A 14,302-nucleotide genomic window follows, 5' to 3' on the forward strand; every position below is an offset into this window, starting at 1 on the left:
TTATAATAAAGAAACTACTGTGAAGGGAAAACAACAGATAATAAATTGGTGTGTTGCACTTTTACAACAGCATATGAAGCAGATAAACCCACAGTAAATGGAGAAGATAAATACCAGAGTGCACAAGCACAAATGTCCCAGAGTGCATTTATTGTCCTCCTCCCCATAGGAATAAAATGAACAAATGTGCCATAAGCCCCCATGGAAATCCATTAAAGCGTGCACTTCTGCTGTCTGAACACATGTACACAAACACCCGTCTGTATGTGAGCTTCAGATGCTCCTGGTCAAACGCTCTGAAGTGCTTCACAGCAGCTTCAAGCAAATGGCAGGAGGTAAAGAAAAGACAACTGATATTAAATTGAATTAGCATTTCACTGAGGGTCGGAGAACTAAAGTCTGACGTTTAAATCAGATTTACACACAGTGTGCTGCCGCGTGCAGTGCAGACGCTCTTATTGTCCTACCTGTGGTGCACAATGTACGTGATGATGGAAGCGAAGAGGCAGAGCAACATGACCGCCGTGCAGGCATACACGACTGGGTGCAAAAACTCCCCAGGATATGGGGGGAAAGAAAGCACCTTCTTCAGATCCTGGGGCAGAGGAGAAAGAGAGGAGACACAGAGTTAAGACAAGAGTCATCATTAAACTGTAGCATGACCAAAGCTAGGAGGAACAGAACCAGATCTGCATATTTATGGCATGTCTGATGGCAACATAAAAATGAAATGTTCCCTCCACGTGTACAGGGAGAATATTCAGCCATAGGAGATAAGGACGTGGAATTTAAATGAATTTCAAGGAAATGGCCCTGGGTTTGAAAGTCAAAGCGGGCAGAGAAGAGGAGCAGCTCTGTCAGGTGGGTATCGTACTCCTGCATTCACTCACTTCCCAGCATTATATAAAAATCCTTCCTTTAGTCCCAAAACTGAAGGAACAGGACATAAAAAGAAGAAGAATAAAACAAAGTAACACCTAGAACAATCTCAAACTGTTGGCCCGGGGGCCACTCCAGGGGCCATTCCAGGAGGAACACACACAAAAAGCTACTCAAAGCCAATGTTTGTAATGGTGATTTGTGCACACTGTTTTGGACAGATCGACAGAAGTCCTCACTGTTTATGTTTATGTCAAGCTTCTAGCATAAACTTCTGATCCTTCGTAAAAGCAGACCCTCTACGCGCCCTGTGGGCAACATCAGTGTTATGGGTATCGTCCACTCGTAACTACAAGACTGGACAAATGTAACCACTCATTAACATATTGACAAAAATAATACTCTTCATTGATTAGTGTTTAAAACACTACTGCAGAAAATATAAATTAACAAATGTCGAAACACAACCCTGCAGGGGGCACTCGTAATTTATAAAAAATGCCAAGCATGTTACAAAGTCACAATTTGAAGAGTACTTACATTTGCTAACACATTAGATACATTGCTACATATATACCAAGAAATGCCTTTAATTTACTTTTAAATTAGGTTTTCTTGACAGACAATTACAACAGCTTGATTGACCCAATCTGGCCCCTCAGCCTTGAGTTTGACACAGCCACTCTATGACATGACTATTGATGCACTCCCATATTATTACATGTTGACCTTTGCACCTTAGGCTCCTCCATTTTTTTCTTGTGCATCTTTTGTTTTAATATATTTCTTTCATTCACAGTGGCCCTCAAGAAGAACTGCAAAAGAAAAAAAATTTAAAAAGCCTGAAAAAGTGTAACTTTTTGTAGAAATCCTGCTCTTGACCTTGACACACAGATTGTCATTGTGATCCCCTGGATTTTCTCACATTGTTTGAAACTTTAGAGTCTATTTCTATTTTCAGATGACCCTAGGCCATTTTCACATTGAAATACATCTGTCTGAGAAACAGATAATTCCCACAGGGAGAATTTGCCTATTCGTTGTCCTCGTAGAGTTTGCAGAAATAAAATAAGGTCATCAGAGTTAACCCCAAAAAATCAATATATTTTAGCCATTCTGCACTGGTGAAACTCATTCACTTCCTGTGCGTTCAACCGCCCTGTCTGTGCTCTGCGATGTGGGCAGGTGTGCATCCCACGGCAACGTCAAATTTATACTCCACCGTGTTGACTTGAATATGGCTCTCCTTATCACAACAGTCCCTGCAGCTCTGTGCAGGGCTGTGTCAGTCTGAGTATATCATTGTCTTGTTGAGTGGCCAAGCGGGAGATTCTCTGTCCGATGTTTATGCCGCGGCTGACGAGCCTGTCGGGGTCTGCGAAAGGTCATGACCTTAAACAGAGTATTTAGAAGCTGGGCTGTAAAGCAGTGGCCTAAAATTAAAAAGAATGATTTGGGGAATTGGACACTGGGGAGATGTAAAACAGCAGAATGTGTGGTGGAGACACCCAGTGCAGAACTCATTACATTTTCTAACAGCATATTCATGCATTCTCTCTCATGGTCGTTCCTTTTTACTATTTTTCCGGAAAGACATTTTGTTAAATCTTGAAGCCTATTTTGTCATAAATGTCTCGATCGACTGCATAAATATGAAGTCACTCATTTTTTTGTCCATCAATTTTCTATATTCGTAAATAATGTATCACACAAAAGAGCAAAAAGTTACTAGTACAAATCTTCTTATTCTTAAATGACAAACTATCTTTGTTTGTATTTTTATTGAAAAAAAACACAAAAAACAAATAAATAAATAAATAAAAATGCCATAGGGTAAAATTATTGTTGAGTCACAGACCTCTCATGACAAGTCTGTGGACTGGAAGTGGCCCCTGGGCCGAAGTTTGAGATCACAGCTTTAAGCTGATGTACAAAGTGAAAAAGGGAACTCAACCTTTATGAAAGATTAGAAAATCAAAATTTAAACCAGAAAATCTCAAGTATCCAAGGGTCAAAACAAAACACTACAGTTGAAATAAGTCGCTGTCTTGGTTAAACCACATTACACCGAGACGTATTTAACCGGTTGGATGTGAGGCCACGTGATGAGTGACAGCAGCTAGAGTTAAACGACATGAAGTGTGAGGGAGAAGCCAAACGTTCTCCTGGGACTTATTACCATCACCACGGGGCTTATAATGCTGAGTGAGAATTGCTTTAAACACTTCTGTCCTGACAAACGTGTGTTTACGTTTAGGAGATTGTGTGTGTGTGTGTGAGTGTGTACACTAAGCTGGGTTTTTCAATATTCACAAAACACCATGCATCTTAATGGGTTTATTCAGGAACCCACACAGTGTTTATTACACAAAGACACACAATGGCATTCAGTGCACAATAGTCACAAAAAAACACTTGAGAAACCAATTACGAATAAATCAGATTTGATGGTTTATTTTTCTACTCTCCTTTCCTCTAAAACACTTCGAGGGTCACTGTGAAGGACTGCACTTTCAGTGTTTGAATTACTGCTGTCAAAATGACATCACGGTAATCACCATCGCCAACATGAAATCAATACGATTGAAATTTTATATATATATTTAGTAATAAGGGAGTTTTTTAGAGGGCCGGAACGATTACTTTTTTCCCTGTTATTTCTAATAGGAAGAAAATGATTCGAGACACGAGGTTCCATTGTATGTCCAATATTTCCATCGTCCATCGGCTTATCATTGCACTGATACACAGTGGATATGTATGTTATCCTCAGGCTTAAAATACCACCTCAGTGCCCTGCATGTTTTTGTGGAAGCTTCAACTTCACAGCAGCCTCATTGAGTGCAGGACAGTGAGTACTATGACTGACAAAGTGACTGACACATTTGCCAAATGGATGGCAAGATCATTATAATAGGGTATTTTCAAGACTCTCAATAAGAAAATCCAACCAATGATTTATTTAAGAAATCCTTATAAAGAATTCTAGTGGATGCAAATGAAGGGCAAAGGAAAACAGAGGACAGGGAAAAATAAATGAAAGAAATGTTGGGGTGGAGAAAAAGGCATGATGAAAGTTGTCATTATTTAGCAGTTGGCTTAACCCAAGGTAGGAGTGACGCCGACCGACAGCAGGGAAATCATCGTCCCCTGGGAGCAGCACAGATGAGATCAACACCATCACAGCATCTTCAAAAAGCCGTAAACCTCATAAACAAGCTGCAACGCTCCGATCACTGCTGCTATTGTCGCATTAGTCGTTTTATTAGAGGAAGGTACCGATCAACCACTGCATGTTACCGCCTCACCTGACTGCAACAGTCTGGGGTTTGATAATAGAAGCCTTTCCCCTGCATCACTGATGCCAAGTGTTCTTTGAACATTTTACCAGATTCTGCCACAATGTTTTTTTACTCTCCGCATCCAACCGTTAAATTTCTTTTGGTTTGTTTCCCACGGCCTGTAAGAGAGGTGCAGTTTTCAGAAGCCAAAGTCTGGTGTTTTTTGTTTTTCTTTGCAATTATTTGAAGTAGTTCAAAGAAAATAGCTCTTTTATTTTGATACACACACAGAAAGAAAAGTTTGTCTATGTAGCAGTTATGAACCGTTTTCCTCAAACAATCACACTACGCTGGCTGTGCACCTCTTCTGATAACAGTCTTTTTCATCTTTGCCATAAAGGATCCAGAATGTTCCCCTCTTTCAAAAAAAAAATAGAAAGATAAGTGAAACATTGACTCATCTGACAACACAACACATTACCATTGGCTCTCGATCCATCTGAGATGAGCCCAGATCATAAAAACACACAACAAAATTGATGTAGGGCGTCCTGTTGTCCTGATACAATCTGAAGGAGACATTTTGGGATTAAGTGACAACGGTGCAAAGAAAATGTGGCCGTCTGTCAAACTGGCATCCGAGTTTCTACTGCATCACAACCTCAGGGCTTCAAGGTCAGCAGCAGTGGTTTCTGCCTCTGGCATGTCCACACAGAGACTTGTCCAGACTCTGAAAACAATTATCTCTTCAGATCCAGCACAACACGGTGAACCATTATTGACTCTTTGATTAACAATCCTGATAACATGGGTAAACCTGTAACATGGTGAACCTTTGAGACCTTATTTAAGGTCACGTATATTTTATGAAATTGAAAATTTTTCATTCATCTATAGATAGATAGATAGATAGATAGATTCATACAAAGTACAGTATATATGTACATATATAGTTATGTACATAACTGGAACATCAAATGTGACCCTCCAACATTTTTGCTGTTGTTCTCCATCACAGCTTTGCAGCTACTTTATTACTCCAGCTAGAGACACAGCGTCCTAACTAACCTTATGACAGTTCAATTCATTACAGCCAGGAAGCACGATTACCATAACAGGCCAATTTAGCCTAGCCTACATTGGATTAGAAGTGGCAGGTTATGTCTTCACATGCCTCCGCTGTTCTCAATCATCTGCAGCTAAACAGGCCTCTAATCCCCCTTTCGCATTTGTTGCCATTTCATTCCAAGATCCCGCCTGCCCTGAGCCAAAAATCAGATTAGCAAAGTCAATTAAACTTGCTCTATAATCTCAGCGTGGAGACACAGTGTTTGTAAGGTTATGAGGAAGGCAGAATGAAGGGGAACTTCCAGTCTCAGTGTTGATGTGTTGACCCACTAATTCAACATGATGATAAATCGAGGAACCCACAGGGCATACAGGTACACAATCCCCAGCTATTTCAAATTTAATATATTTAGTTTTTAACTGACGCTGCTCCAAACCACGGAATCTGCACGCCGGTTTGACATACGTCCCCATAAACCCGCTCCTCTCCCCATTGTAATCACATTGGAGTGTGCAAGAATGCACAAACTCTGTGGGAGTGTGGGACAAGGAAAGGAGAGGGAGAGGGAGAAAGAAAAAAAAAAGAAGAAAGAATTCCTCTAGTGAACAGCCTGCGGGCTTCAGTCACCCAGCTCCCATTCTGCCCCTGTATTTTATCATCCTTGAGTGGCCGTGGTGTGAAAGCTGGAGCAGAACCGGAGAGAGTGTGCAAATCAAACCCCACTGTGCCTTGGCTATACGGCAGGCTATAACAACGAGAGACAGGACAGTGGCCAGACCGAATAACCTGTGTACTCGACAACACTCAGACGAACGTTCACGCCCCATTACTGTGGGACAACGTGTCACCAGAACCTCGTGGCTGTCAGTCAGCCTCGCAGCTTTGACAAAGCACCGTTGTTCAGGAATGTTCAGCAGCAGACAAGAAGCCACTGTGGACTGACTGGTGTGGAATCATCTATACGAAAAATGAAGCCTTTCTACTTTCACATCTGACCAAAGCACTTGTGTGTCACTGGTGCATCATTCTGCCCATTCTATTATTGTGAATCTATAACTATACATTATATCAGCACGTTCTATCTCGTCTTGGATATGTTTATATTTAGGCTATACAAATTCCTACACCTCCTATAAATCACATCACGTCAAACTCAAGGCCCGCGGGCTGAAACCGGCCCTCCACATCATTTTATGTGGTCCACCAGAGCTAATAAAAAGACAGTAAAGAGTTCATACTCAAACTCTGTCCATGTGCATGCTGATCGATCGATCAATCAATAAATCAATCAATCAATAAATCAATCAATTAATCAATACGTAATGCAATCTTTTTTAAAACACAAATTCAACCCGTTTTCACACGATGTAAATAACGAAGAGCATTGAGCATTTAATGCTGTGTTAAAAAACTAGCTCACTACCTGATACACAGACAGTGGTCAAACTGGCGAACACAATGTTAAGTCATTCCTCCGTTCCACAGTGGAAAAACTCCATCTTGATTTGTGAACACTCATGAATACCCTGGGAATAAAATCAATGAAGATGAATGAACTTTGTTAGCAGCAAGGATGTGGTTTTTAATTTGCACCAGACACAGGAATCATCTTCATTATTTGTCCACACTTTTATTATCAGGTTAACACTGACTCAGCCTTTCTCCCTTCAGCTTTGACATCTTCAAGTGACTAGAGCTGATATCAACTTAGATCAAAACTTTTTTTAAATGAGATACAAAAATGCATTACTTAGTCCAAAGAAAATGCAGTAGGAATATCCAAGGCACCATTTTGGATCGAGAGTAACAGCCCATGCTCTGGATTAGCGGTAGTAAGGTTATCTTCCAACAGGAGGGTCAGGGGTTTAATTCCAGATTCCACTAGTTTACATGCTGAACCATCCCGGGGCACTGTACCCTTAAGATACACTCGAAGACAAAAAAGACACTACAAAAGCTGAATATAAGTATACGATGATCTAATCCAGATCATATTCATACCTCAAAGTGCAGTTCACTAATAACAAAAAAGGACAAAAGCCACCTTTAAAGGTCGTTCTCTATACTATAGATCTATATTCTCTATGCAGTACTTTTAACATCCTGACAATAGTGTACGTTGAAAACACTTTTGTTATATGAAATTGTCAAGTAGAAAAAAGTAAAGACAATCTGCTATTTTTTGCTGTGTGTCATGGTAAAAACCTGCAGTGGAAGAGGATCATGTTTAATAGAACTTCTCATTACATCAGGATATGAAAAGCATGGATGAACAGTCTGGCCTGAATGTGTTGCTCTGTAAGAGCTGGACTGTGTTCACACAAAACTCTGTGAACTCCACTCAGTCGATATGTGAATATTCTCTTTGTTGATGTTTCCATTAGTACATGGTTATTTAACACAACAGCACTGAATCTCATTTGCATGAATGAGGGGTGGGCAATGTACAAACAGAAATCAGGTCCAGAATCCAGACCATTATGTTTTACTGACAACAATTGCAGAAAAAAATGGAAGATTTCAAATTGTATCTACAACTTTATCAACATCATAAATGCAATTTTACTTTTTTTTTATTACACGATTTATTCTGCTTTCCTTCAAGCTGCATATTCTCTTCCTTTTGGCTGTTCCGTCATGGACTTTCCCTGTGCTGGCAGTGAAGCTTTGATTGACACATATCTGTAGTTTTGGTGAACATCAGCCACAGGCCTGGGCTACCAGCAGACCCAACATTCCTCGTAGCCGCAGGAAACTACGAGTATGAGTTACTTTGCATAAAGTATCTGTTCAGTCTTTAAAAATTCATACAGATCAGAAAGCAGGTTTTGGTTTGTGAACAACCCAAAATTAACAGAGTACAAAGCAGGATACAATAAACCACAGTATTGGGTTAAAGGGATTAAAATTACATTAAATATATAGTAGTTTTGGCAGAAATAAATGAAGTAAATGTTCCTTGAGATTGATTTTTAATATTTAGGAGGGAGAAGGGGAGACAGAGGAGGAGGGAGAGACAGTGCTAGAGGGGGAGACAGAGGTTTTTACGTCTACCAGTCATGACCGACACTACAGCTGTGATTCCAATCACTAATCTGCAACCACTTTTTCAATGCAACAGTGACAGGAAGAATAATTAAATTCTCACTAGGTGGCAGCAGAAGGCTATAAAACAAGACATTCAGAAAGTGATTAAGAGCTGTTGACTAAGCTCTTCATCTGTCTTTCTTCAATTCCTGTAAGTACAGCAGTGTTGTGTTCAACTAAACAGGCCCAGGTTTCAATCTGAGTAAATCATTTGTGAGTAAACTAAATCTAGAAGATCGTTTTACTTCATTATATATGACCTTTTTATTTTGCTGTAATGGGATTTTTCTAAAGAAAAATAGTTTCCACAAATAGGAAAGGCAGGGAAATACGGCACTACACAATTCCCAAACCACTGGCTCCATGTTTCTATGACACTATTGCACTGTAACAATGGCCCTCCTTGGAAGTCGTGTACATCGTACCTGCGGTACATGTACATTTTTCTACTTTGACTTCATTGGGTTTCTCTTCTAACTGCATCAAGGCCCAACAGCAGACTTCAAATGTCGAAGCAACACGCTGCAAACGCTGTTTAAACTCGAAACCATCGACTGTTTTACTCTCGGGCACAAAATTGTCAGCACACAAATAGTCTCTTCCTGCGTGGTGGTGCTTTAACGATGGCGAGCTGGTGCAATTACAGAGCTCGCTGACAATGAGGGAGAGCTCCGTGTTTCTGGCCACTGTTTTCATGTGCCTTTCACAAACATAATAGCCACTCTAGGGGTGATGGACATTATAAAAAGCAGCTGTGAAAAGTTGGTCATTTGACAACCTGCTGCCATAGCAACCTAATTGTTACCACAGATTTTTTTTATTATTATTTAGAGGACTTTGCTGCTGCCAACCAGTGAAGCCAGAAAAACACAAATAAAATTTGTCGCGGATTCAGCACTACTGGGGCAACGTTGCCGGATTGTTGCCGCAATGATGTTCAGGTGCTTGGAGCCCCCCACCCATGACATCAAGGCTGAAACAGAAGGAGGCGGTGGAACCACTTGAATGCGGCCAACCATGCGAGGAATTAATGCGTGAAGAACATCTAATGTGGTACATGTAACAAGCAGCGTGTTACAGGGACAATCGGTGATGCAGAAGATAAGAAGATGAAGAGTGATAGTGCCGTGTAGACAAATACCTTGGGAAGAGATGAAGAAAGAACAATCCCATGTGTGAGGAAGCAGTATAAGCAGTGTTGTGTCTCCCTCCTCCTCCCCCCTCTCCTCCCTCTGCACTCCAGCGAAATGCAATTCTCTCCTATTTTTGATTAGAGATTGCATGCTGTGATCTCAGCCCAGTCCCATTTTAACGTGTGACAGTCGCGCTCTGTGTGCCATTAAAGCCTAAGTGGATGCTTCATCCTGTTCACCGCTAATTTACATACTTGCATCTCGTCAAAGCCAGTTGTCGGCTCAGATGAGATGTCAGGGCAGTGAAGAAGGAGGAGGGGATTTCAGCAGCTACGTTCAACTTCCCTTACCTGGGAGAAATGATACACCCAGTTTTGAAGTTAAAATAAAGGGCGATAAAAATGTGCCTCTACTGCTTTGTGACGTCTTTAACAAACCTCTTCGTACCTAACAGCAACTCAGGTAAGAGAGAGAGGGCGCACAGGCTGGAATGAAGACAGATGAAGTGCAAAAAAAAAACAAACTCTGCGATGCAGATAAATCCACTGAGGAATATTTCCTTTTAAAAAATCATCTTTTTGGCCATCCATCAAACAAAAACTAGTGGGTACTGCTGCAGTAAAAACAGGCAGTAGAGTGTGAAAAATAGATCGTACAAAAGAAAGGGAGCCAGTCAGTCCAAAGCAGAAGTGCTCAGCTCGTAACAGAAGTAAATAGTTCTACGAGTCTTGTTGTTTGACTAAGTAAACATTTTTTAGTTTTAGGATTTTACTAGTATTCTAGAGTTCCGGACATTTAAAATATACAGCGACTCAAGCCTGAGGATGAAGTTGAAAAGTCTTTGGGTGATGTCTAATGTCTACTGAAAAAAAATCCTCCCAAAATACTTTGGGGCAGATTATGCAAGGATTTCCACAAATAAGTAATTGATAGAGTGATATAAAAGTAATCCCCTCAGTCTTTTACTGGGCCACATGAAGCATATGGTGCTGTTTTCATTGGCACGGATCTACACCTGTCTGTATTTGCCTGTTTTTGATGATGTTCTATGTTCTCAGGCAATTCTGGGAAGAAATGTTTGACATAAAAAAGGAATGTTGCAATAATGAGCTTAAGGATGAAGAGTTACCATAAAAAACCCCAAAAACAAATAGCTAAACTTTTAAAGTTTAAATTAAAGTTCTTTCACATGAGGGTTAAACAAAGTGACGACTTTAGTCACATCGTTGGCTAAAGTCAGAAAAACAGTTGCTTTAGTGATTAGGGATCAGTGATTGATAATTCATCTGTTAGACCATTCATCACACACAAACAGACGGCGCAAAAAAAAAAAAAATCAAGTAAATCTATAAACACAAATTATGCAAATAGAAACAGGACAGAAAGAGACACAATCGATTTCTAACTCAATTAAATTGGACGACTCCGCATTGTTGCTAAGTTAACAAAAAACAACTAGGAAATGTCAACAGTAGACTTTAGAATAATGAACATTTAACGGTCGCATTTTCTTTCCTTCACATTTTTATCTTTACAAAACGACCCTGTGTGTGGGTCTGGCAAAATTAACTACTGGTGTTTTGTGTATCTTCTTTCCTTGATCTCATTAACACCACCATGGCTGGTGTTTTCAGCTAACACTTGGCTAAGGTGTCGACCACACTGGGACCAGGCTGTTTGAATAATTAAAGAAAACGATAACGCAGCAAAGTTCCGTGCTTAGCTGCCTACATTTATTATGGCTAGGCGGAATGTATTCAACATTAACAAGGCCCAGCTCTGAACTGGAGCACTGTGCAGTGTCCAACGTGTTGCTCTCTCAGAGACTGCATTCACGCTGCGGGCAAATCTGACCTTTCACCAGATTTAACGGCAGCCTGAACAGCACAAACTGATTTTTAAAAAAATATTTTTCAAATCTGACTGAGCCACTTTCATATGTGGTCCTGATTCAGAAGCACATGATGGTTTCTACAGGCAAAATATCTACATTTAGCAGTTACTCTGATTGACAACTGTTCTGGAAATTACTTAACTCCAAAGCTCAAATCCTGCAGTATAATACCAACCATAAGGACAAAATCAAATTGAAGCTAATTCAAACATCACAGTACGTTTGTGTACGTGGTTTGTTTCGATTGGATTAAGTTAAAATAGACCCTTTGTTGACTAGAGGTTTAAATGTGGCTGTAAATGGTCGTTTGTCTCTCTGATGCCCCCTGATGGAGAGGCTGATAGTCTAATGTGCAGTCCGCCCATTGCAGATGACTGCTGTGACCCTGTGGCCTTGAACGACCTGGCCTTGAACGACCCCATGGCCTTGAACGACCCCATGGCCTTGAACGACCCCATGGCCTTGAGATAAAAATGAATACAGCACCACTATGACAGCATTTAAAAATAAATGATTCACATTCGTTTACCAAAAAAAGACGGAACCACTCGTGGTGTTCTCAGTGAGTGTCCCAACCTAAGAGCACTGGACGGTGCATTTAATGTCCCTGAACTCTTGAACTTGAGAGAACATAGAATAGAGCTGCAGCCCATGGACGGTTCACAAGAACCAGAGGCAGAACTTTGGCTCTGCCACCAAGTCCTTTATTGACAAAACATAGCAGCATTACAAGAACAAATAAATTAAGATACAACTTGAACAAGGTTTGATTCAGCAAAACTGTCGAGATAAGAGAGAGAAATTCAAACCTTGCTGCCAACTCTCGAGCTGAAATCTTGTTTTCTAGGAGCACGTAACGTTAGCAAAAGGGAATGCTGCAATAATGCGATTCCAAGTGTCAGCTTTCATATTTTTGCATGTATTTGTGGCAAGCTGTCACAGCCCAGAAAGACACTGGCTGAAAAAATACATAAGTCTGGAGTGACTCAACAGTTTCCTTCCAACTAGCAGCCAAGTGCAGTTCCTGACTCTGCTATTCTTAATAGAAAACCATAACGATGAAAAAACACAAGGTCAAAAACCGTAACGATCACAGTAAAGTGTAGGAGAAAAAAAGCTCAATTCATATACAGTATATAATAAAGCCCATTTAAAGAAGCTCATTTTCGATTGTGAAAGTGGCTTTCACCTTTAACCGTCGCCCTGTTGTGATTCCCTGGTCGTATGCACTGGCTAAGCAGTTCTTCACTGCAGCAGATTTAGAAAATCTGAGGCGCAGACAATGGCGTGAAGTACAATGAGATGTGACGCTGGCTGAGGACAAAAGTTGACATGCAGACAACAAACATCCAGGCAGCTGCGGGGCTGTAACACAGTCGACAATTCTGTACCGCTCCGGAAAAAAAATAGGCTCCAAATGTGTTTGTGTGGATTGCTGTCTATTTCCATTACATGCAAAAGCACAAAGTGACACAAAGAAAGAAAGAATGAAAAAAAAAGCCTCTAACAGACAGAGGGAATGGGAGGCTGTTTACACAGCGTGCGTTCTTTTCTACTGAACCGTCTCGGGGGGGTTCAGAGGGAGTTACACTCCAGACTCTGGGGAATAGCTGGTGAGGCAGCAGGAAGAGGAAGTCGGAGCGGTGAAAACATTTAAACAGCATCAATTTTGCATCAGAAATGCTTTCCTGTGGAAAGTTAAAAAAAGCACTAAAACACCGCCACCTAAAAACACTGGATAAGAATATACAAAGAACAGCCAATAATTCAGGACCGGTGTTAAATACAGAGTCTGGTCGTGTCAGGACAGTGGCTAAGGAGACCACCACTGTGGAGACCCCTGATAGAAGGACAGGATAATTCTTCTAACAGGTGGAAAACAAAAGATATCAGCAACGTCTTAATTAGGGATGTCAGATAATATCAGCCGACCGATATTATCAGTCGATGTTAGCATAATTATGTAATATCCGTAAGAATTGTTATCAGTTTTTCATCCGATAATGAAAACCCGATAACGCAATGCCTGGGTTTAACTAAATGACGTGTGCCTAAAACAGTTTTGGGGAAAAACGGCTGTATAAGAAAGTGAAAGTCACTAGATGGCAGCATTGCAGCTCATTTTATTAATCAATACAGTGGTTTGTACAGATAAACAAATAAATATTACCATGCCTTTAACAGCATTTCACCACTGCCGCACCGTATCAATATCGGTTGATATCGGAATCGGAAATTAAGTGTTTGGACAATACTGGCATATTGGACATTGGCAAAAAGTGAATATCGGACATCCCCAGTTTTGATAGGTTATAATACAACAAAAAACAGTCTATTATTAGACAGCATCAACTAGTGGAAGTCAAACTCTAATTGTAGCTGTGATAATGTTAAAGATGCTACGATTTTGTACTGAGCTCAGACAGAAAATGTCAGATGTCATTTCAGGGTAATTCCAAACCTTCATCTTTTCCTAATGGCCAAATTATCAGGTAGTCATTGAGATGTAAGGTATGGGTTTCAGGAAACCTATATTATAGGCCAAAAACCAACAGAGATCTATTTAGTTTTCATCATTTGGAATTATTTAAAGAGTGTGGAGCAGAACTATTTTAATCACACTAATGTGTGAATATCTCTCAACAAATGTGTCAGAATAAATGGCAAATAAATTAGCTCATTACAAAGTTTACAGCAAGAAAAATCCAACTTGCTCCAAACAAACTGAGTCTCTACCAAACAGCAGTCTGTGGCAAACAAACAATCGGAGTGCAAACCACGTCGACGCTAAGAAAGCAGGAAATAGCTTCTTATTAGTTTTCGAAAACACACATTCACTAACACACACAAACTAATGCATATGCACCAACATTAAGTGCATCAATCCCTTCTGCTGTGAGCAGCAGTATTCTAATCTTTCACAGCCTCAGCTGAGGAGCATGCTGGTTTGAATAACAAT

General features: G+C 40.4%; 1 protein-coding gene across 2 annotated transcripts in view; it reads right to left on the reverse strand.

The window, feature by feature from the left end:
- adgra1b (adhesion G protein-coupled receptor A1b) overlaps window positions 1–14,302 on the reverse strand; it is a 129,080-nt gene that overhangs the window by 19,307 nt on the left and 95,471 nt on the right. For both annotated transcript variants that reach the window (XM_025060550.1, XM_025060549.1), the window contains one exon: window positions 468–595. In XM_025060550.1, the coding sequence (XP_024916318.1) occupies window positions 468–595 (128 nt within the window). The remainder of the gene's footprint in view (window positions 1–467; window positions 596–14,302) is intronic.

The sequence above is a fragment of the Cynoglossus semilaevis genome, chromosome 12, assembly GCF_000523025.1.
Source record: "Cynoglossus semilaevis isolate Cse_v1.0 chromosome 12, Cse_v1.0, whole genome shotgun sequence".
Taxonomy (NCBI): domain Eukaryota; kingdom Metazoa; phylum Chordata; class Actinopteri; order Pleuronectiformes; family Cynoglossidae; genus Cynoglossus; species Cynoglossus semilaevis.